Source organism: Rhinolophus ferrumequinum, chromosome 6, assembly GCF_004115265.2.
Source record: "Rhinolophus ferrumequinum isolate MPI-CBG mRhiFer1 chromosome 6, mRhiFer1_v1.p, whole genome shotgun sequence".
Classification (NCBI taxonomy): domain Eukaryota; kingdom Metazoa; phylum Chordata; class Mammalia; order Chiroptera; family Rhinolophidae; genus Rhinolophus; species Rhinolophus ferrumequinum.
Window position 1 is genome coordinate 81,063,249 of NC_046289.1, and position 23,077 is coordinate 81,086,325.

At 39.5% G+C, this 23,077-nt stretch overlaps 1 protein-coding gene across 6 annotated transcripts in view; it reads left to right on the top strand.

Annotated features, from left to right (window-relative positions):
- AKAP6 (A-kinase anchoring protein 6) overlaps positions 1-23,077 on the top strand; it is a 453,949-nt gene that overhangs the window by 172,160 nt on the left and 258,712 nt on the right. For all 6 annotated transcript variants that reach the window (XM_033108067.1, XM_033108066.1, XM_033108071.1 and 3 more), the window contains one exon: positions 20,804-21,055. In XM_033108067.1, coding sequence (XP_032963958.1) covers positions 20,804-21,055 — 252 coding nt within the window. The remainder of the gene's footprint in view (positions 1-20,803; positions 21,056-23,077) is intronic.

Below are 23,077 nucleotides of genomic sequence, written 5' to 3' on the forward strand. Positions count from 1 at the left end.
TTCACACATTTAATTGTCAGACCTCGTATGATAACTGTTAATTTCTAGGTAATAATTTTTTACACCACTAGCTGATTGAGTTTTCTTCCTTGTTGGAGTTTCCCAAGCATACAGTCATATCATCTTTGAATTGTGGTGGGCTTACCTTCTTCCCAGTAGTCACTCCCCTGGTGCAGCTGGCTTTCACTAAGTTATTTTGTGGCAACAAACAACTCCTAGATCTTCTTGGCACACAACAAGAAGGTATATTTATAGTTCCCAGTACATGCCTATCACAGGCTGGGCCTCAGCTCTGTTCCAAGTCTTTATCATCTGGGACCAGGCTGAAGGAGAGGCTTCATCTGGGATCTGCTTGTCTCCTGAAATTCAGAGGGAAAGAGTGATTACAGAGCCGCTCCATGGCTCTTGAAATTTTAGCTACTTCATTTTGGCTCACGTTTCATTGACCCAAGCAAGTCATGTGGCCCAGCCTGATATCAATGGGGTGAGGAAGTATAATCCTTTCAAATATAGGAGCATCAACTATTAGAGATCAATAAAGCAATCTACTACGACCTCTAATTTATTTTTCCAGAAAAGCAGTAAAATAACATAATCATATTGAGTGACATAATCATAACTCTTAGAATCCATTAGCTCCCAATTCTTAATTTGTATAGACCTACACTTGTCATTGCTATATCAGTTAACTCTTGCTGCATGACAAGCCACTTCACAATTCAGCGTCATGGCAGTAAGCATTTATCTCACATGTCTGCTGGTTGGCTGGTGGTGGCTGATATAGGCCAGGTTTTGTATGGAAAATTCTGCTTTCTGTATCTTTCATCTTCCTCAAACTGGTGGGTTGGACAAAGAAGGGCTGAGATTATGTTGAAGAAAGTGAGAAAATTGCTTCAGACACAAAATTTAAGAGGGTGACCCAAAAAAGTTAGTAATGAAGACAAATAATATTTTAATGCAATGTTTTTAAAAAAACAAAATTAAAACACACAAATCCATGATAAACAAAATATCAAAATTTTAATAAAGACAAGATCAATAACAATGCTTTATCACACCATATTGGAGCCTGAGGCTAAAGAAAAATCAATAATACTAATCCTGTCTTTATGAACAATTATTGAAAAGTATATTTTGTTGAATGTTATGTATAAGACATTATGTTACATGCATAATTTATATGTATACCTTATTTATGAGGTATACATAAATATGAATTATTCCATTTGATCAGTCATAAGGTATTTGTATCAAATATACTTCTATTCACAATAACAGTCCAGTAATATGCACAGTAGTTTGAGAATTCATTTTTGAGATCTCCTTTAGAGACTTTGTACTTTGTCCTCAGTCGTGCCTAATTTTCATCCTTTTAATGGTAAAATGATTTTTGAAAACAGGCATAAATTGTTTAAGGCCAAGTATTGGGTAAATAAGCAGGGTTATTCAGTTGGTTATTACTCTTTGGTCAAAATAAGAAATAAATGTGAAGACATGATATTTGTTTTATTATGCAACTTGTGAACTTGCCCTGCAAGCATTTCTTAAAGTGGAATTCTAGAAATTTCTATTTTAATGGAATTGTTGAAGAAAGTAGATAGCTCCACAGAGCAAGAACTTTGAGAGAAAATACTACTTTTAGATGTATAAAGTCATGAATATAGATGTCCCTCCATATCTATGACTTGAAGGAATGTCCAAAAGTCCTGGTGAATGGAGGGGACTGTAACTGTCAGAAATGGAATAGAACTACCCTAAGAACAGCTTTGTGAATTAGCTTTGTAGAGTGTAAAACTGAAGTCATAGTTTTATATGTTCTGCCATGGTGTAGAACTTGAAAATAAGAAGAAACTATAAAAACTGTGGTAAATGTTGTGTTATAGAGAGACCAGCCCCTACCACATCCGTATAATCTGCATCCCTCCCTTGTCCTACCCAAATTTCAGTCATTCCATGGTTGCAAGATCTGACCTTGACTTTGTGTACATATGTGAGTATCTAGGCACATGTAGACTTGTTGGTCAATAGGTAGAGATGGTCCATTCATATAGCAATAAATCTGTGAATATATGAATAACCCAGATGCTGATTCAGAAATGCATAAAGAGACATTCAAATCCAAACCTGTGTGTCAGTATATCAATAATAAATAACAGTTTTATGGTGTTTGTAACTGTCTTTCACCTGTATATCTTGTTTTAATTCTTTTACCTTAAAGAGATTCTCCATCTCTTTTTCTGTGTGTGTATATAGTTGTATGCAACCATATGCACATACACTTCTTAGGAAGACCTTATGAAACACTTAAAAATGTCTAGCCACTTCCCCTGATTTATAGAGTAGGAAGAAACCGGTGACTAGCTTAGGTAAATTAAATGTATTAGAGTGTATTTGTTTGTTTCTTTTTTGGCAAAGTTTTGAAGTAAAATTCTTGACCATCTTCTTTTCAGTTTGGTCAGCATTATGTCCATCCATGCAACAATTGCTTATTATTTGTCACTGAGATATCAGTCAGTTAGGAAATCATAGCATAGCAAACCTCAGTTTGGGTGTTTGTAGAATTACTTATCGAAAAGTAATCAGACTTGTTCCAAAATTTGTAATCTTGTGAAGACTAAAATAAGTAAGGCACAGCCCTTCCTCTCTAAGGTCCTACCCTCCAGTGCCTCAATGTGGAAAAACAAATCTTGCTTTTTAGGAGTAAGGCTTTACAACGAGCAAACCAGAAACACTGACCTCAAATTAAGTTCTACATTTAAATGAAGAAAGGGTAAAAGGAAACATCAGGACGCAGCGCTGGGTGGCTATGCTTATTAAGTGGTGTCTTTGGCTGCCTCAGCACATTAGAGTGGTGTTTTTTTCCATTTCTGCCCTTCTTTTCCTTCTTACACATGCAGCATGCTACTTCACTCAGCTGTGAAATGTTTACGGTTGCAAGGCAACCTATAATTAAGCGCTGGAATGAGTGGGGCAGGCAAATGAGGACCAAGAATTCAGTTGGGTTTGGGAAAGGCATCGTAGAGAAGGAAGGGCATGAAGTGGGCCTTGAAACAGATTTGGTTGGGTGCAGAGGGACAGTTCAGGCAACAGTAATGTTGTGAGCAAAAGGCAAGGGCCAAAGTGAGTCAGGCTTATTTCAGGGATGGTCTGGAAACTGTCTCCTCGGAGTCTGGGGAAGAGAGGAAGCTGCCAAGGCACACGGAGAGTCAGCCAGTGTGGCCTGAAGGCCTGAGACCCGGGTCCTGCCACCAGCCAGTCATGTGTCCTTGGCAAGTCACTGAACCTTCTAAGTATCAGTTATTCAGATGTGACATGATGGTTTCAGACTGAAAAATCTCTAAGGTAGATTCCTATTTTAAAAGATTGTGTGATTCTTTTGTGGTGGTCCTTGATAAAATAGAAGAAAGACTTGAATTTATCCTAACATTGTGGGGCCTTTAGGCTGTTTTGAGCAAGGGACTCACATAACGAAAGAGGGAATTCATCACATAATGAAAGGGGCATTTATTGGTATTCAATTCAGGAAAGGTGGTTTAGACATATCGAAGGAAGAAAACCAGCTCGGAGGCTACGCTAGTAGTTCAGACAGGAGCAGGGCAATTGAAACAGGACTCAAAAGAGAGGGACAGACAAGAGGAATTGTTTATTCAGCCTTTATTGATCATAAGAAACTATGCTAGGTTCTGGGGATCCAGTGATAAGTAGGACAGAAAAGGTCTCTATTCTCGTGGAACTTAAACTTCTAACAGAAGGAAATATCAGCAAAATTTGTTGATTGACCGATAGGGTATTTGTGCCTTTAAAAGAATGACACTCCAAGGCCAAACATCCAGCTACAAAGAATTGGTTGAAAAAAGTTGTGTTTTCATAAAATGGAATGCTATGTGGCCATAAAGAATTCTGAAACATATTTATTGTCATGAAAGAATACTCATGATATGCCACTGAATGAAAACCAGCACAAAGAAAGTCATGCACCACTTTGTCTGACGAGTAGGATTATTGGTGATTTATTTCATTACTTTTCGTTCAGTAATTATTCATTGAGTGCCTGCCATGTATTGGGCATTGCTTTGGGCTCTAGGGATAAGGGATAAAGAAGAAAGACATGGTCCCTGATTAGTTTTTTGTCTCATCTTTTCTAACTTGTGCAGTGAACTCATGTTACTTCCATTGAAAAATATATATGTTTTACAAGTTTTAAAAAACACTCCCATCGGCCATTTGTGTGGTGTATAAGAATGTTTTCTGACTCCTTGGCTGTACAAGTGAACTGGAGGATGCACCTTTATTAAATGACACTGCCCTGGCCTCTGTCTCATCCTGGTGCTTACAGGAGAGGAGGTGATTCCGGGACACCCGCCTCCTGCCTGGGGTGGAGGGGGCACTGCCTCACCTTTGGCAGCTGGACTGTCAGAACTCCCAGACTTGGTATGGCTCCAAGGCAAATAGAGTTCCACTGATGAGACATGCGACTAGGCTGACTTTTTATAGTCCTTCTGAGGGTTGGTTATGCCAACCTTGGTGTCCATTTACATTTGCCGTATGTTACTTGACACTCCTTTTATTGAAGTAGCCTCTCCCGGAAATCTCTGTCATTCCATAAACCCTGGCAACTGCCCTGCAGTGCAGCTGACCTCCCACAGTTTGAAAAACAACTTGTATTCTGGCTACATTTAAAGGAAGTTTCGGGGTGAGTGCATGGGCGAGGGCTTGGCTGTTAATATCTTTGTGGGCAGAGCACCCACAGGGGGATCTGACACTGGCTGTCTCCTAGGTTCCAGGGCCCTGACACAGAAGGTTTTCTGTTCTTTTTCCTTTCCTCTGCCCAGCTCTTCTTCTGTGATGACCGCTAACCACGTCTTTCTGCTAGAATGCGTTCGTCAGTGCCTCCTATTTTTAAAAGGCGGGACCTTTGTGTATATATATGTGTTGAAGAACAGATAAGCAAGCAAACCCCATCAAATTATTATTTTTTGAAAAAGTACTTCATGTTCCTTATAATAAATTGTAATGTATAAGTAAACATACAGATACCTAGATGAAGAAAAAAATTACCTACACTCCTATTCCCCAGAAATGTTTTGGTGGATTTTGTGTACTTCACTTTCTATCCATGTCGTTGTTTTCAGCATTGGTTCTACCAATTCTATAGCCTATGTATAGATCTTAAGCTATGTCTGTACCAATATTTTCCACCTGCTCCAGGCAGGCCTTTTCTTGCTATAGTGAACGAACACTATTCTAATTAGGTGCTTAGCTGCTTTTTCCAACATCAGATGACCTCTTGGCCCTGATCATACAATGATAGAATGTTTGTCCATTTCAAGGCAGCATCGACTTGTTTTTTTCATGTCGTCTCTGGCTGATGGAAATCTCTGGAGTCAAGCTAGCCAATCAGATCCTCACCCCTTGTTGCTCTGTGATGAAACCCTAGGGGCATTTTAACATAGAGGGCTCCTCTGGTCACTGATGGTCTTCACCTTTGCACCAGCCTAAGGGAGAAAGGAGGAAGACAGGTCCCTCTGGACCATACCATCCCGCATCTACCTTCTACCCTCTGCTGGGAGTGTGAGAACCTTCTCGACATTCACGTGAGCAATCCCTGAGCACAAATCCTCCATATAGTGTAAGTGGACAAGCAGCATGGACAAAGTTTAATGATAGAGTCTACTTTTTTGCTAGTTCCAGAGATATTTTTTTCCTTAGGAATTTCCTTGTTGTCAGGGTGCTCTCTCTTATTTGAATGCAGCCCTTTCCAAGCCAGGCCTTTCTATACCTGGCTTTCTCAGTTGCACCTTGCTTCTTTCTGCCTTCCACTCTAAGTTGGAATTATTGTCACGAAATGTCATGTAATTCTATAAAAGCAATATCTTCCCTGTTTGAGTGTTCCAGGTCTTTAGTTCACTCTCCTTACAGAAATCATCTACTATCTACTGCTGCCCTGTATATTAACTATTGATAATTCCACTGAGATTCTAATTTCCCACACTAGGGTTTTTCTTCAGCCACTGAATTCTGGCCACACGTTTTCTCCTCCTTCCATAGAGCTAAACCGAGTGTGTGAGTGCAGCAACTGTTTCATTTTCAGTGTCTTATTCATCATTTTTCGTCTTTGTCTTCTTCGTCTTCTCCTTCCCCTTCTCCTCCTCCTTCCTTTTTTTTTTTAACCTTCAATTTCCCTTTTTTTTTGGAAGTAGGTAAGGTCTGAATCATAGAGAAATACTATAAGTTGTCTTATCCTTGTAAATCTCTCTTGTAGTCTTTTCTTACTCTTATTTCCTGTGCCTCTAGCTCATTCATCCCTTTTATTTTATTCTTTTAATCTTATTACTCATTGTAGTTTACTTGTACACGTGAATTTTCACTAGAAATTCACAAGATGGTTTCTGTCTGAGGTTAAATAGGGTAGAGGAGCATAAGGCTTAGGACACTGTGGCAAGGAGCTTATTAATCACAGATGAAATGTTGAAAGGAATGTTCTGAGGTTCAGTTCATATTTGCGCTTGCTCAGAGCTCATTTATTGGTTCTGTTTTCCTTTTGTGATCTTTCTGAAACCCTCTCACTCTTTGATATGAATTAGAAAAAAGCAGTTTCTTCCTCGCTAAGTTTATAGTCAATCTAAGGAAGCAATGAAGATAAAGTGATTTTATAGGTAAAATTAATCTATAGATTTGGAAAGGCGTTGAGATTTAATTTGTTTCTTAGCTGGTGGCTGATTTCAAAAGTGAAGTACCACGTCCTTTAAGGGGCCTGAATCAGTGTTGTAGAACTATTTGCATAGATCCTTCATCCTCCATTTTGGTGTGTCATGAGGACATTAATAATGGATGGTTGCTGCACTTTGCAGTCAGATACATTATTTTGATCCATTGTTATTTCCCAAGGGGCCTCTGGAAAAGGGCAATGAGGGTAGATTTAAAACCACATTATTGGAATTCAATAACTTTAGTCATGCTTTGTGTGTCTAGTGCTCGCCGAAGAGTAGGTCTAATATGGAGAGTCAGTCAAGCATGGAGCAGGCAAAATACCAAAATGGATTTTCTTAACTAAGATATAAGCTGAATTCTAGGTTTTAATTTAGGCTCGATGCTCAGCATTAATGTGTTAGATGTGTACAGTTTGCTCTTTTCGATTCTGAGGATGAAGAGATGAGCACAGAAACAAAACAAATGCACCAGTACAAATTGCTTGGTTGATGGAAATAAACAAAAGTTCATATAATTCAGTTAGCAAAAATTATGTATTTTAATAATTCCTGAGCAATTGTGACTCAAATTTTAGTTGGGTAAAGTATACCCCCAAGGGAGCACTGAATTCTCTTTAGCTGTCTTTGTTTCCCTGGTAATTATACAAAGGCTACGGTGGCTAGAAAGTGGAAGATTCTGAATCTTAGGGTGTTGAGGTCACTCCTGGAGATATACAACGTCTTACTTTGTCAAGTGATGGAATCTGCGCAGAGAAACATCCTCCCTTTTGTGTTTATATGGAAATGTAGAAGAGGAATGTCTAGTCAGTTATACTCTGGGACAAAGCAATCCAAAGTAAAGGGACAGAGGATGAGTAATATTTACATTCCTACTCATTTCATGTGATTACTGTCTTTCCCTCACTCATGTCTTTGCTTCTAGTCTGATAAACAAACAAACAAAAAATCAAAGCAAAAACAGAGGTGAAAATCTAATAACCAGTGATTAATAATATGTTGTTTCTCTGTTAGTATCTGGCTAATAGCATGTGGCCACTTGACGTAGAGCCCTAAGAGAATGATGATAGCATGGCTGTGAATGAAGGACAGGTCTCTACCTACACAAAAAGAATTCTGGGAGTCTGAGGATCCTGTTGCTTTGACATTGATCTTCTTCAGTTGCCTTGATATTGTACGTTCTGTTGTTTACTGTGCATAGTTTGACTTGCATTCCTTGCCTGTTGTTTTGCCATGGGAAATGACGTTACTTCTTTGTTGTTGTTTAACTTTCATTTTTATTCTTTTTCACAAAAGAAATTAACCTCTAGTAGAAAAAGTTTAAAACATACAAACAGTTCATTAAAAAATCCCTTGTAATGCTGCCACCTAGAGAAAAATACTGTGAAGAGTTTTGACATCATTTTTAGTTTTCTCCATGAGTATACATAGCTATTATTTTAATAGGACTCTAGCTTACTTTTTCTCAGTTAACAATATGTCTTCAATACGTACTGCCATTAAATCTATTTTGCAACATTGTTTTTAGCATCTGTGTATTTTTTCATTATATGGATCACTACATTGTGTTAAACCAATCTCCTTTCTTTTGATTTATTGGTTGCTAGAACTTTTCACTGTTGTAAACAACTCTGTGATAGCATTTCAACAGATAAATCCATTATTGCCTTAGTGGAGATTCTTAGGAATGAAATTATGGGGTCAGTGGAAGGCAATGGGAGCTTTCTAGAAGGTTAATTGACAACCTGCATTCCCATCTGCCTTACATGAAAGGGTGGCGTTGGCTTCAGAATCGGGATTTGTTGTTATCTCAATTACAGTGTGTTAACCATAGCTCCTAAAATTAGGTCTTCACAGGACTCTGGTCCTATGAGGTTTCATTTCCTGTTCCGGCCTCTCAGATGTGAGATCTAAAAGCTTGTGTTTATAATATTAGCTTCTAACAAGCATGCTGTAGGTGTTTAAATACAAATTAAAAGCCAACCAAGTTGCTGTGGATATTTATGTGGGGGAAGAAGACATAGAAACATATCCTTAGAAGCTGTGTCATGGTCTTAGTGATCTAAATATATAAAGAGTACTTCTAAGAAGGAAGTTGACCTTTCCCAGGGGGCAGTGAAATCCCAAATAGGACTTTCATCTCCTTAACATCTTTTTCCCAGTATAATGAGCATTTATGAAAAGGTCAAGAGAAAGCATTTGTAAATGAACCTGTAAGACTATTTATAATTTAAAATGTTCCAAAATTTCAAGAGTTACTAGAAAATTCTCATCCCAGGGAAATAAATCTAAATTGCTAAAAAGTTTTGATAGAATTTTAGAAAATGAAATTTTAAATGACTTAGAAAATGAAATTTTAAATGAAGAGAGAGTAGTGGGCAGACAAAAAAAAAAAAAAGAGCCTCAAAGGACTGTGTATGGGTGGGTGTGGGGGGAGAGGGAAAATAAGAGGGTGGAAGAGTAATGGGCTGAGCCTACTACGGTGACTAAGGAAAACTCAGACATTAGCCCTGGTGTGGGAGGGTGGGCACCTTGGCCCTCATTCTGAATGAACCATAGATCTCTCCTCCTCAGCCTGTGCTTTGGATCTGCATTGTTATTTCAGGATCACTTGCAGGAGCCAGATACTTTTCCGTATCCCCGGGGTGGGCCTCTGGTCTCCTGATGCCCAGTCTAGTGCTTATTCTACTTACAGTAGAAAATAGCAGTCATGTGACCAGGATTTTCAGAGACACATAAAAGCTACTGGGTAACTAAAGCTCTGGTTATACATTATGGGAAGGGACACAATATAAAAGAGGAAAAAAAAAAAACACGAAAGAAACTCTTAGCGCTTCAAGATTGGCATCATCCACCCAGCGCTGTCTTTATAGATGAGGATACTGCAGTTCAGTGATCTATTGGGGAACAGACACCCAGTACACACCAGGGCCAAGAACTCAGACTGTGGCACTCAGCCTGGTGCAAAGTAATCTAGATGTGTCTTGTGATTCATTCATTTTTTTTCTCGTGATAATCTTCAACCTCCTATTTTCATGGTTCGTGAATTCAGTATCATTAACCTCAGCATGTGTTAAGAATCTATTTGCATGTGTACCATATTCTATAAAGCAAAAGAGACAAATGCAGTGCTTGCCACGTATGAATTTCCTAAGGCAGGCAGACATCACAGACATAGACAGAAACGACATACAAGACCACTGAACAAACAAAGCAAATACATAAATCGTACAACTTTGCCATATGAGATGGTACATGACGAGATCATCCCAGTCCATTGCTTTAAGAGAAAACCCATCTTCATTATTGGATAGTCCTAAACTGATAAGTAATAAGGATCATCCTATGCCCTGTAGTTGCTGTACGGGAAAGAAAAAGGAAGAGTGCTTTCACCTGGCACAACTAGCACTCACGTGCATGGTCCAGTTTCTTTCGTATATTGTTGATTAGCACCTTCATTGATTTTTATGTTTTTGCATATTCTGTGATAATCTGCAAAGACTAGGAGGGTCTGCTAGGGCAGGGAGACTCTCAGGGCCTGCCTTCTAAAACCAAAGGACTTTTCCCTCCTTGAAGGAAAACTAATGGTCTTGTGGTTCATAGTCATATTTTTGTTGAGTTTTTTTTCCTTCTAGAAGGATTTCGCAGACGATAAGTGAACCTGCAGAAACCCAAATGTTTAAACTGTGTAATATGAACTGTAATGAACATGAGATTGGGTATAAGTTCTGTTATCTCAAACACCAATTAAAGACAAACCAAAGGTAACCCTGCTCTCTTCGGTGGTAACAAAAACCACCTGGACCAGGTAGCTTATGAATTCCTGTTCTAGTCATTTGCATCAGGGACACTATTACTAGTAGTTTTAAGGCAGTGTTAGTATTATTATTCTGAAAGTATCATATTTATGATGTGAGATATAACCAATGAGTAATTATGGGGTCTTCGAATTCTATTACCCCCTGTGTTCTTGAGAACCAGGATTCTGGTATAGAAGAAAGGAGATACAGATGTTTTATGGAAGACGCTAGGTTAAAACGCTATAGTTATGAATTTGAATTGGAAATATCAGTTATGAATTCATAAGGTGTTTTATTTTTTAAATATGCATACTTACTAGCTCTGTTAATTATAAAACCCTAGAAACAATGACTAACACAGTAGTAATAAACATCCCTACTGCCCAGATGGTAGTTTGGAAAAATGTTTGCCATTAAAGGAAACCAAGGCTTCTTAGAAAAATGGCTGATGTCAAGTCTGACAATATATATGATGAGCAAGGAAGCTAACAGAGACTACTAGAATAGTCAACTTGAAGTCAAATTGAAGGGGGATTCCACTGGCCAGAGAATTGTGGTAGATCAAAACCCATTAATTATGTTTAATGAACACAAAATTATATTAAGTAAACCAACTGGTTGGTTACCTTCTGAATGTACCGTGTTTCCCTGAAAATAAAACCTAGTCAGACAATCAGCTCTAATGCATCTTTTGGAGCAAAAATTAAAATAAGACCCAGTCTTAGTTTACTAGGTATAATATAATATAATATAATATAATATAATATAATATAATATAATATAATATAATACTGGGTCTTATATTAATTTTTGCTCCAAAAGATGCATTAGAGCTGATAGTCCGGCTAGGTCTTATTTTCGGGGAAACACGGTAACAGAGAACCAATACCTTTTCTTGAAAACTAGGTAGAGAAAAGGAAAGAAACAAGCATTTTTCTTCATTTTTCTTTATTAATTATGTCACAGTAACCACATAGTCAATAAAGTTATTCCAGCTAATAAAGTTATTCCAGCTAATAAATGAAAACAAAATGATTGACTGAGAATATCACCCTGACATTAACAGTTTTAGGCACAGAGCAAAATATATATATATATATATATATATATATATATTGTATGATCTTTTGGATCTGTTTCATTCTATAGCAAAAGTGTAAGAAAAGAACAGAAAAAAATGTAAAAAGCAAGCATGTTAGAGAAGCTCACACACCTGATGCTGCCCTAGAGGTTATCATAACACTGTCAGCAGTGGGTAAATAAAGTTGCGGAAAATTGTGTTCTGGGGCACCAAGAAGGTAAGTTCTATAAAGACATCAGTGTGGCGGGCTGCCTTTCAAGCTGCTGGGAGGTTTCGTTTTAGAGCTTTGCGCAGCAGACTTGTACGCAGCTCCCGTTTCAATGTCAGTCAGCCCAGACGGATGACCCCTCTCTGGCTCAGTGTTTTCCAGTGTGTGGTGTCTTGAACACTGGCATCATGATCACTGCAGGCTTAAGAAAATGCAGATTCCTCGGTCCCATCTCTCGTCAAAATGAGCAGCCCCGGAATCTGCATGATTAACAAGCACACTGTGGTGTAAGAACCGCCACTTGCTTCTCTGCTGATTTCTACCTGAAAGTACAGATCTGAAGAATTGCTATACAAACTGTTGAGAGTCAAGCCCGTAGCTGGGATTTTCACTAGTGAATGAATTTAGATTTGGGACCTTTATCTAGTTGAGTCACATAGAACACTGAATGGGGAATGTGACCCCAGCAATAGCTCATAACATTTCCTCCACTGTGTAATAGCAATTGTCAAATGTACTCTCTTGTTTGAGAGGGTTTCTTTTCTCTCTCAAATATGTCGAAGCCTGGGATTAGGAATTTAAAGTGATATCTCAACCAGTGAAGCCTCTGAAGCTTTTAAAATAACACTTCCTAACCAAAGAATTTTCAAATCATGCAAAGCAGAACAGTCCAGATTTGGATATGGCCAGGCAAGACCAGACAGACCTTCTAATGGGTCCTTTCTCAGTTGAAGACAAAGGAGGCTGTGTGAGAGCAGAAGTGTGAAGGCTGCCAACTCTGTGTTCAGCATCTTCATCCTCTTCTTTCTGCCATCTCCCTCACTCTCCCAAATCCAGGTGCTTTTTCAGCACCTCTCCTAATCAAAACAGGAATGATCCAACTTCAGTTCCTTTTGCTGACGGAGTGCTGAGAGTGTGGACACACTAGGAGAGGAAACAAAACTAGTACTTGCTTCTTAGGATTTCACTTTGATCTGTGAAATACAATATTTTATCCCATTGAATCCAGTTCTGTAAACATCGTTTGAATACTGCCCACATGCATGGCGGTGTCCTAGCAGAGTGGCATTATAGACACAAAGATAAGTAAGATACATGCCCGCTTCCAGAAAAGTACAGTCTAGTCAGGAAGATGGAGGGGTAATGGCTCATGATAACAGCAAAAGCATTTCCACATAAGTAATCTCATTTCAGTTCTCACACGTTGGAAATGTTAGCGATTAAAAGGATAACCACTGTTTACAACCATAGAGTTCTTCAAACTTTGGGGAGACGTAATGTGATGATCCTAAAAAGTCTCAACAGCCCTCCGACCACACTCCATCACTGTCATGCTCAATACGAGAAAGAAGAAACTAGGACCGTTAGAGGAAGGAAGAGACGGGAGGGCAATCTACTTTTTGGGGAAATGGAAATACCTTGTCATGGAAACATCTATCAGCGTATCTTTGGGAGAAAGAACAGTTTTGATAGCCAACTAAAGATGACATTAATCACCTGCAATAGGAAATTTTTTATATGACGTTCAAATGGTTCATTTGTGAGTGTTTTTTTTTTCTTTTTTAATGAGTAACTATGGTGGTCCCTTGATCTGTATTTTAAATAATAAAGTACATGTATTGGGGAGGAATCTCTTCTTACCTTTTCCTGATAAACACACACATATATGGATGGGTAAAGACACTTTTCTTTATCAGTTTCTACAATTGCTAGTACACTGAATGAGCAGTCATGATGACATAGCATTTTGCAGTAAGACTAAAATATGTACACACGACACATCTTATATTTACTTTTCGCTTGCTTGCTGACTCTATAACATGAAAACTTTTCATTCTAAATGTGGTGGATATGCTCTGTATAAGACAAGGGTTCAGGATTTATGAAACTCTGATAAGAAAAAGATGGAAATGGGAGTGAGAAGACCTATCCTTTTAGAGTCGGCTTTAATTCATTTTTGTTTTTTTAAAGAAAAATCATCTGAGGGTGTCCTGCACTTACACAAATGTAAGTCAAGAGTGTTTTGAGAGAAACAGTGACATTACTTTTAGGGAAAGAGAAAGAAACTGTATTGGGGTTGTAGAATGGAGAAATGCCTGTTGATTATGGTTTGTGCCTGTGGAGAGGCCGAGTGTAGGTATTTGGGGGGGGTTAGCTATGTTTTCTCATTTGGGGATTGCATTCAGGGAAGCAAGAAGCAGAGAGAAGTGAGAGGGGTTGCATTTGTGTGATTTCCTGAAACTGGGGTGCGAAGTGTTGCTTCCACACCTGGGTGTGGAAGAAAGGGTGGGCTTCTTAAAAAGGCACACGGAGCTCTGGAGACTGGTAATTTGGGGCACTGTGGCAGAATGTTGATCCATGGACATTTCTAATGTCACTAGCAAACCTTCAAGATGTTTTGCAAAAAAGGGTTGAGGCTAGGCATGGTGGCCTTATGATGAAGCAGCAAATAGAACCTCCCAGGGACAATTTGCAGGAGCTTAGGGGGTCACATTTAGTGTTATTACAGTAAGCAATCACAGGAAGGATATCCTCATTTCTGTCTTTGCTAGTGACAGCTGGACATACCGGTTAAATATGTAGCAGTTATCTTAAAAACCTTGTATCTGTCAAGAAGAAATGATACAACTAAAAAATACACAACAATCTTCCGAAAAAGAAAGAAAAAGAGAAGGCACCTCTCTCATATAAACATACAACTAAAATGAAAGAAGAATACCGAGCCATCCAGCCAGAGTTTATTTGTAAACAGTCTCAGGTCATATCAGTGTTTGTGTCAGCTCCTTCGGTAACCATAGGCTATTCGTGTTTCACGACAGACAGCAACAGCTGCCATTTTGAGACCACAAGGTATCTAGAAAGTTGAGTGAAGGGGGCAGTTGGCAACATAATGCAGTCAACGCATTTTATGCTGTGAGTAGTTCTGAATGCCACATGGGCTACTGTGTGTAATGTGTGTATGTGAATTAAACACAAAAATGGAGAGTATCACCTTCCCACATGAACACAGTCATATCTATGGGGGAAAAAAAAAATCTTCCGAAACTTTAAGCTAGATTGTTAACAACTGTCATTTGCTTTAGTTCACTTTGAGATGGGCTCTAGATTATCCTCATTTTCTTTTATACTTGTCAGAAAATCATGTGGAAACTAATTAGGGCTGGTGATTGTAAGGCCATGATCTTAAGAGCTGTGCTACTTGTAATTTCCAAGACCCTGAAGGGGATGTGTGGCCCACAACAGATGTTTATATGCATTTTATGAAGAGACTATAAATTGGTTTGCTTGTATTATTTTTTAAAAATTATTGTACAGAAAAATTGACCTTTTTTTGGGTGTACAGGTCTATAAACTTTAACCCATATGTAGATTTATATAACTACTTCCACAATCAGGATACAGAATAGTTCCATCACCCCAATATGGAGGCTAAAAAAAATTAATACTTTTCCTCCCACCTTCAAAATTCTTCTAGCTGGGCCAATAATCCACTTAACAGACAGATTAACAGGAGAAAAGCAAAGTTTTAATACGTGCACACAGGGAATTCACATAGGCATGAAAATTCCAAAGACAGTGAGGCAACACGGGTATATAAGACATTTTTGGACAAAGGAGAAGGGGAGGCGGGGAGGGCCCTGGATTTCAGAGGTGAGAATGAGTGAGTTACAGGTCGTTGAGGAAGAGGGGAACACACATGGCCGGTAAATTCTTGCTGGGCACCTCAGAAACAGTGTGACACAGAGGGTATCTAGCTAATAGGCGTGGCTTCTTCCTGACTACTGCTGGGGTGAAGATTCTTAAGGTATTAAACCAAAGCTCCTTTCCTAAAGCAGGTTTTTTCAGTCTGAATCTCTTGGAAAGGGGGTGAGGTTCAAAGGTTCTTTCTGAGTCTTGTTTCTTAATATATAGCTTAAAATCAATATCCCCAAAAAGCAGCTTCAGGGTAGCAAAATTTCAGTTCCCTTCACCAAAAAGCTCCCTGGTACTTTCAATCCATAGTCATGCTCTCCCCACCCTCACTCCTCGGCAATCTCTTCTTCATCACTACAGTTTTGTCTTTTGAGAATGTCATACATGGGCATGTACACTGTGTAACCTTTTGAGATTGCGTAGTGTATGGCTGTACCATAGTTTACTTATCCGTTTACCCACTGAAGGACTTTTCGGTTTTGGTGTTTATGAGTACAGCTTCTTTTCGTTTTTGTGTATGCCTAAGCTTTCATTTCTCTGGGATAAATACCTAGGAGTGGAATTGCTGGGTCATATGGTAAGTGGATGTCTAACTTCATAAGGAACTGCTGAACGGTTTTCCAGAGTGACTGTCCCGTTTTGCACTCCCACCAGCAGTGTAGGAGAAGTCCAGTTGCTCTGGAACACCTCAGTACCTGGTGCCATCAGTAACTTTTCATTTTAGACATTCTAATAGGTGTATGTGCAATGGTATCTCGTTGTGGTTTTAATTTGCATTTCCCTGATAGTGAATGAGGCTGAACGTTTTTCATGTGATTATCTGCCATCATTATGTTCACTTAGACTCCTCTGTTCAATCTTTGGCCTGTTTTATAACTGGGCTGGTTGTTTTCTTGCTGTTGAGTTTTGAGAGTTCTTCATTCTGGACATAAATCCTTTGTTATGTACATGATTTGCAAATATGATTTCCTACTCTTTAGCTTATTTTTCCTTTTCTAAAAATCTTTCACTGAGAAAAAGTTTTGTATTTTGATGAAGTCATTTTTTTTTTCTTTTTCTTTTACGAATTGTGTGTAATATCCCATGCTTAAGAAATTGGTGCCAAACTCCAGGTCCATAGTTATGGAGACCATGTGGACGCCGGCTACTCCCTGGAATGTTCTTTTTCTCTGCCTCATCCTCCCGGTTGTCTCCTTGAAGACCCAAACTTTACTTCCTTAGAAAAGCATTTTTGCCCCTTTCCTCTTTGCCCCCATGGGCAGTTATTTCCTCTCCATCTGTGTACCCTCTGTGAACATTTATCTTCCTGACTATAATTTTTGTTTCTATGCCCCCACCCACCAGTTACGGAACTCCAGGGGGGCAGCCCTGGATTTATACACCTTTGTTTACTACAGCAGAAGTATTAGTATATAGCGGGTACTCAACACGTTTGCTAAGGAGAGTAACTAATTTCTAAAGACATTATCCTTCTATCCTTAATAATTATGGGTTGGGCTGGGGACAAGTTGAATATCTATAAAAATGTTACTGCTCGAAGGGCATTTAAATACTGTCCTCAGTTAACAATTAAAAGTTTGTTAGGTTTTGAGACATCTCTTGATTTAGTCATCTAAACGAGCATGCTGGAGAACATCTTTTCTCAGAAGATAAATAAATAAGGGAACAAATGAAATCCATGGAGGATCAAGGGAGATTTTAAGTAGCTACATCAATTAATACCAGTTGATGATATTACAAAATAAAACTACACATTTTTGTCAACGAAAATTATTTTTTTGTTGTTCCCTGTCAGTCTGTTAAAGCAAGATCCACATCATCAAAATTCTTGAGTGTCCACCTTCCTGATAGACACTAATTATTTAAGAGGTCCTAGGGAACCAGCCCTCTCATTGGGGAGAATATTCACATACCGGAATAAACAAATCTTCTGGGAATGAACCTATCTTCTGACGATGACAATAAAATCTTCGTAAATTATATGAAATAGCATCCCATTGCCAAGTAATATTGTTCTTCAGAAGTTAGATGTATTAGCTTTCATTTGTCCGGAACAGGACAAGATAATGAGGCTAAGGCTCCAGGCAAGCTTCTGAAGGTTAACAGAGTTTGTCTTGGTATCCTTGGCTGCCTCTCTCTCGGTCTCTTTCCTCTACCTCTGCGTTCTCAGAGTCCCTCAGCTCTCTGTTCCTGGACATGGCTTATAAGGGACGGGAGCTTCTGTAAGGGTAATAGTGTGAAACTGGGATCCTAAGAGTGAGAGAAGTCCAGACTGGTGGGTGTATCCATGGTTGCATTGTCTCAGGTGAGGACTATGTGAAAAGTGGGAATCAAGAGAGGAATCTTAAGGTCAGAGAAGAAAGGTCTGGCCGAGAGGCTGGAACTGATAGGAATATGGACCACTATTAGGTGTGACGGGGACAGATGGCATTAATTTCAAACCAATACAGTGAAAGGTAAGTTTCCAGGAATAACTTGCTTTATAGAAAATGGACTGGTGGGCCTAACCATCTCTCCCACTGATGCTGGAAAGGGTTGCATGACTGTTATTCATTCAGTCTTCAACACCCTCATCCCTGTCTTGACTTACCTCCACTAGCGATACTCAGTTTTCTGCCAACCGACACCCTCACCTCTATCAAAACAGGAAAGAATATGAAATCTAACATTAACATTTGTTAGGCGATTACACTGCACTATGACTTTTAGTCACTATATCAGCTTAGCCAGTCATTGCCGTATTTTGTGTTTTAACATCTCTAATTGTGGAATGAAAGATTTTATGTCCTGTTAATACTCTTAGTAATTAAGCAGATGGGGAAAACTATTTTTGCTTATAGATCCTTAGGAGACCATATATATATGTGTGTGTGTGTGTGTGTGTGTGTGTGTGTGTGTGTGTGTGTATACATATATATGTATATATACATATGTGTGTGTGTGTATATATATACACACATATATATATACATATATATACACATATATATATGTGTGTGTATATATATATCCAGTCCTGAAGTGATTGTTTATTTCTGTAGTCTTACAAATTTGTGAACCTCTTCTGAAATGACTGCTTTTCTACCAAGTAGTACTGCAGTGCTCAAAATTTGTTATACACTGATCAGTTCAGCCATGTCAGCTGAGTCCAGGTTCCAGTTCTGTCTGTTCAAGTCGCATGTCCAGTGGAGGCTGCATGGGCATCAGTTGGGCTTTAGTCCAGCCGCCTCCTCCATGCTTCTCCTTCACCTTGTTAATCTCCTGCCTACAGGGCGTTCAACAAGCCAGACCTCTCAGAGCCTTGTAATTACAGGCAATCTTGGCCCATGAGCTGGCTCTGACTAAATTCCTACATCCATCATGAAGAAGCTACATGTGTAAGAGGAGCAGATGGCTTGTGCTTTGGCATGACATATTCATGGTACCAAGGCTATCTATAAGCTCTGTAGGCACCTACTAGGAAAGAAGGGAGTTAGCATGAGGGCAAAAGAGTAATGATCAGAAAGAGTCAAAGAAGCACTGAGGCCTGCCCTCCCCCATCAGCCCCCTACTGGCCCACCTCTTCCCACCCCCTCCCTGCAATCTCTCAGGTCAGGGCTGAGGTGACCTGAGACAACCTCTCTTGGGAGGGCAACAGGGAAAGTCAGATCCTTGGGCAGAGTCAGGTTTGGGTAAGACCGGGAGATAGATAATGTAATTATTCACAGAATTCTTCTGTGATGACGTGAAGGGGTGTTTTTACAATGCAATGGAGATATTAGCTGGGAAAGTACAGAGAATTTGGAAGCGGTCAGCAGTGGGAGGAAGGGAGTTTCCCGAGGCAACACAGTACTGTGTAGAAGTGAGCTTCCTAAGAAGGCACAGGGTGCAGGGCATTTGCTTTGGGGCAGTGGTTGAGGTTTCAGGAGTAAGAGGTATGGGGGATACATGGAGTGGCTGCTCCCAGCATGCATTAGCTGATGCCCCAGGTGGTATGGGACCCTTGATGGTGGCAGTCAGAGGCTTGTGTTTTGTGCTGAAGGCCAACGAAGACTAGCTAATCTGGCTGTAATTGGTTCCCAAGTACTGGTTTATAGAGTAATATAATCTTTGCCCCAAATCTTTTTTGGACTGCATGTGCTCAGTGGGCCACGTTTCTAAGAACTTTTCCTGATGAGGACTCCAAAGTCCATTTAGTTTAAACTTTTAATCTGTTTCAAGTTATTATCACCAATCTGTATCACTATCACCAGTTGGTTCTTGGGGTTCAAGAACTAATATTAGAGCATTTATTGGAGTTGTACAATCATTATGATTTAAAATTCAGAACAACTTTCCATCATTCGTCCATAGATACTTTTTTCTGGCCTTTTTTTACATATCGTTAAATACAAGTTATGTTTCAGTTTTTCTTTAAAAGCAAGTAATTTTCCAGCATAGAAGGACTGTTTTGATTCTCATGATAGGACTCAGAACTCAAATGCTCTCTTAAAACTGTTGGCCTTACCAAAAAGCATAAATAGAAGCCCCATTTAAAAAAAATCAGTAAAAATGCATAACTGAGCACTTTTGGCTGACATCTACATCATTTTGGTGCTCAATGGCCTTGAACTGCTCAAGTAAACACTATCCATTTCATATTGCTGGCTTCTGACAGCTCAGTGGCAATTTGGGAACTTGTAAGGACAAGCGACATCAGATACCAAATCTGCCTACTTAATAGCATGTGTGTGGGAGATTGAAACTTTCATTTAGTAATGTTTCTGTTTGACTTGTCCAGATCTTAAAAACAAAACAAAACAAAGAAAACTGTATTTTGTCTTTCTTCATCCTTCGGTTTTCTCTGGCTTTCCTTCTTAAGAGTGATTCTGCTTACAACGTGTGGACTGAAATTTAGATATCCATTACGAATTTCAGGATTAAATTGTGTCCCTGTAGGAATATGACAATTGTTCCTTCCATCGAAGACCCCGTGGTTCATTGAGAGTGGCTGGGAGTTCCTGTGAAACACACATGCCTGCCAATCTTTCTTTACGCTAGGTGTCTGGACGATGCTTCTGTCCTGAAATAGTGCATGCTCGGTGGAGCTCACCACTAGCAAAGAGAATAGTTGTAGTTTAGAAAATGATCAACTTGCCTGTATGCACCAAAAGCCCAGTGCCCAGGAATACGGCCTTCCACTGTATTTCTGAACCAAAACTAACAGGTGCTTCCCTCACCTGTTGGCCCTGATGATTGGTGCCAGGTAAAATGGACCTTTCTTTACTGCCGGCTCCCTAGCATAAGGCATAGTAGTCATATTTTTGCTTTTGTCTTTTTTTTTTTTTAACTGCAGGACATTTGCGAAGATATTTCCGATCACGTTGAGCAAATCCATGCCCTCCTTGAGACTGAATTCTCCCTGAAGCTGCTGTCCTACTCTGTCAACGTGATTGTGGACATCCACGCGGTGCAGCTCCTCTGGCACCAGCTCCGAGTCTCGGTGCTGGTTCTGCGGGAGCGCATTCTACAGGGTCTGCAGGACGCCAATGGCAACTACACCAGGCAGACGGACATTCTGCAAGCTTTCTCCGAAGAGACAAAGGAGGTGGGTATTTGTTTTGAAGCCAAATAATGCATTGTCAAGTGTGACCATTGGAGAATGTTTTCAGTTCATAGAGGTGGGATACGAATTCTTTGCAGGTACATAAGCAGGTCATGAGCTGGGCTTTGAATTCAGGTATAGTGACCAGAGGCTAGGGCACTTGTAATGTGAATGAAGCGTTAGACTAGCGTTAACTCATACTTGATAGTTTGCACAGATACCATCCATAGTTGGCACTCACCTGGCTCCCTGTTCCCCGATTCATTTATAAATATTTATTGAGCACTTACTATGTGCTAGGCACTAGGTGCTAAGAATATAATAGTGATCAAAAAATGGTCTTTGCCCTCAAGCAGTTTAGAGTCTAGTGGGGGGTGTAGGCAAGTGGACAGACATTTAGGCCAGACTATGATAAGTCTATGATGTCACTGGAGGACAGAGAAGGGACACCTGGGTTAGACAGGAAGCCTTTCCAGAAGAAGTGAGTCTAACCTGCTCCTAAAGGAAAAGCAGGATGAGACTGGTGAATGGAGGGAGAAAATATCCTAGTCAGAGGAAATGGCATATTCAAAGGTCCAGAGGTAAGACAGAAAACGACAGGTTCAAAGAGCTGCAGATAGGACTGGAGCAAAAAGTTCAAGGAACCAGGAAGTAGGATTTGAACTAATAGGTAAGCAGAGGTCAGATCATGAAGATGCAAAGCCATATTAGAAAGCTGTATTAAGAAAACTGGACTTTATTCTGAGGAGAGCAGAAGAGTTCAGGGAATTGACATGGTTCGATTTATGCTTTAGAAAAATCAATGTGGATGTAGTGAGCCAAATAGACTTTAGAATTTTGCATAACATATATATTTACATTTTAGTACCCATACTAAGTGCAGTTTAAAGAATTTGTTGTTACTGCTCTTGATACATGGCTTAAGAATGACCACTGTAAATTGAAATCCAAAGGAACTCTCCTATTCCCAAATAAAACGGACATACATTTATAGAACGAAGTAGTGTGCTAGCTAAGCAGGTGCTGTGTGTATGTGTGTGTGCGTGTGCCTGTATGTGGACATAGATAAAGTAGGTAGATATATACATACATGTATACCACATGTAGATACATAGAGTGTGTGTGTATGAGTATAGTCCCTTAGCTCTTGACACCCAGTTTAGTGCCCCACTGTGGGTTTTGTGAAAAAATATATATATACAAGTTTATAAGTCACTTACATAAATATATAAGATTAAAAGACCTTATAATGAGCATTGCATAATGTATTAATTTATTAATGTATTAATGTTTCAGTGGGTCCAACATTATTAACAACACAAATCTGTGCCTATTCTCATAAGTGATTTAATACTTGTTGATTATTGTTTTCATATCAATGAAGCTCTTGCTGTGGCAAATTTCCTGCAGGCCCTGGAAGGTTATGGGAATCGAAACATACTAGGCTCGCTTCTAACATTAAGTCATGGTCTTTGTTTGCATTTAGCTTTCCCTGTGATAGTGGCAGTGAGGGAGGTAATACAGACTTTGGCAGAGTCCTTGTTTAATCATAAGATGAATATGAATGTCAGTCCCCGGATGCCATCCCTCCCAGGTAGGATTCCTTGAGGGTCCTTGGTTGGAATTCTTGCAATTATGAGAGACTACAAGGAACCCCAAACTGGCCAACTTTGCCCTGAATCCAGTATCCATGAGGTGTATGATAATGAGGTGGAGATCAGAGACAGAGAAGGTTTGTCTAAACTCTGAAGAGATCTTTCTTTAGAGGTCTACCTGGCATCCCCAGTCTGTACATTCTTTTTTTGTTCTTCCCATGTGTTCTGCTGGCTCTGCCCGAAGTCCTGTATTGACCAGTCATCCGATCAGTCCACTTTCTGCTACTAGAGGGGGGCATTAGAAATCACTGAGTCAAACCAGTTGATTTTTACATATTTATTCATTCATTCAATAAGCATTTCCTCATCACCAACTCTTTGTTGTAGAGCTGGGGATATAGAAGTGCTCTAGGGTTTATTGTTATCACTG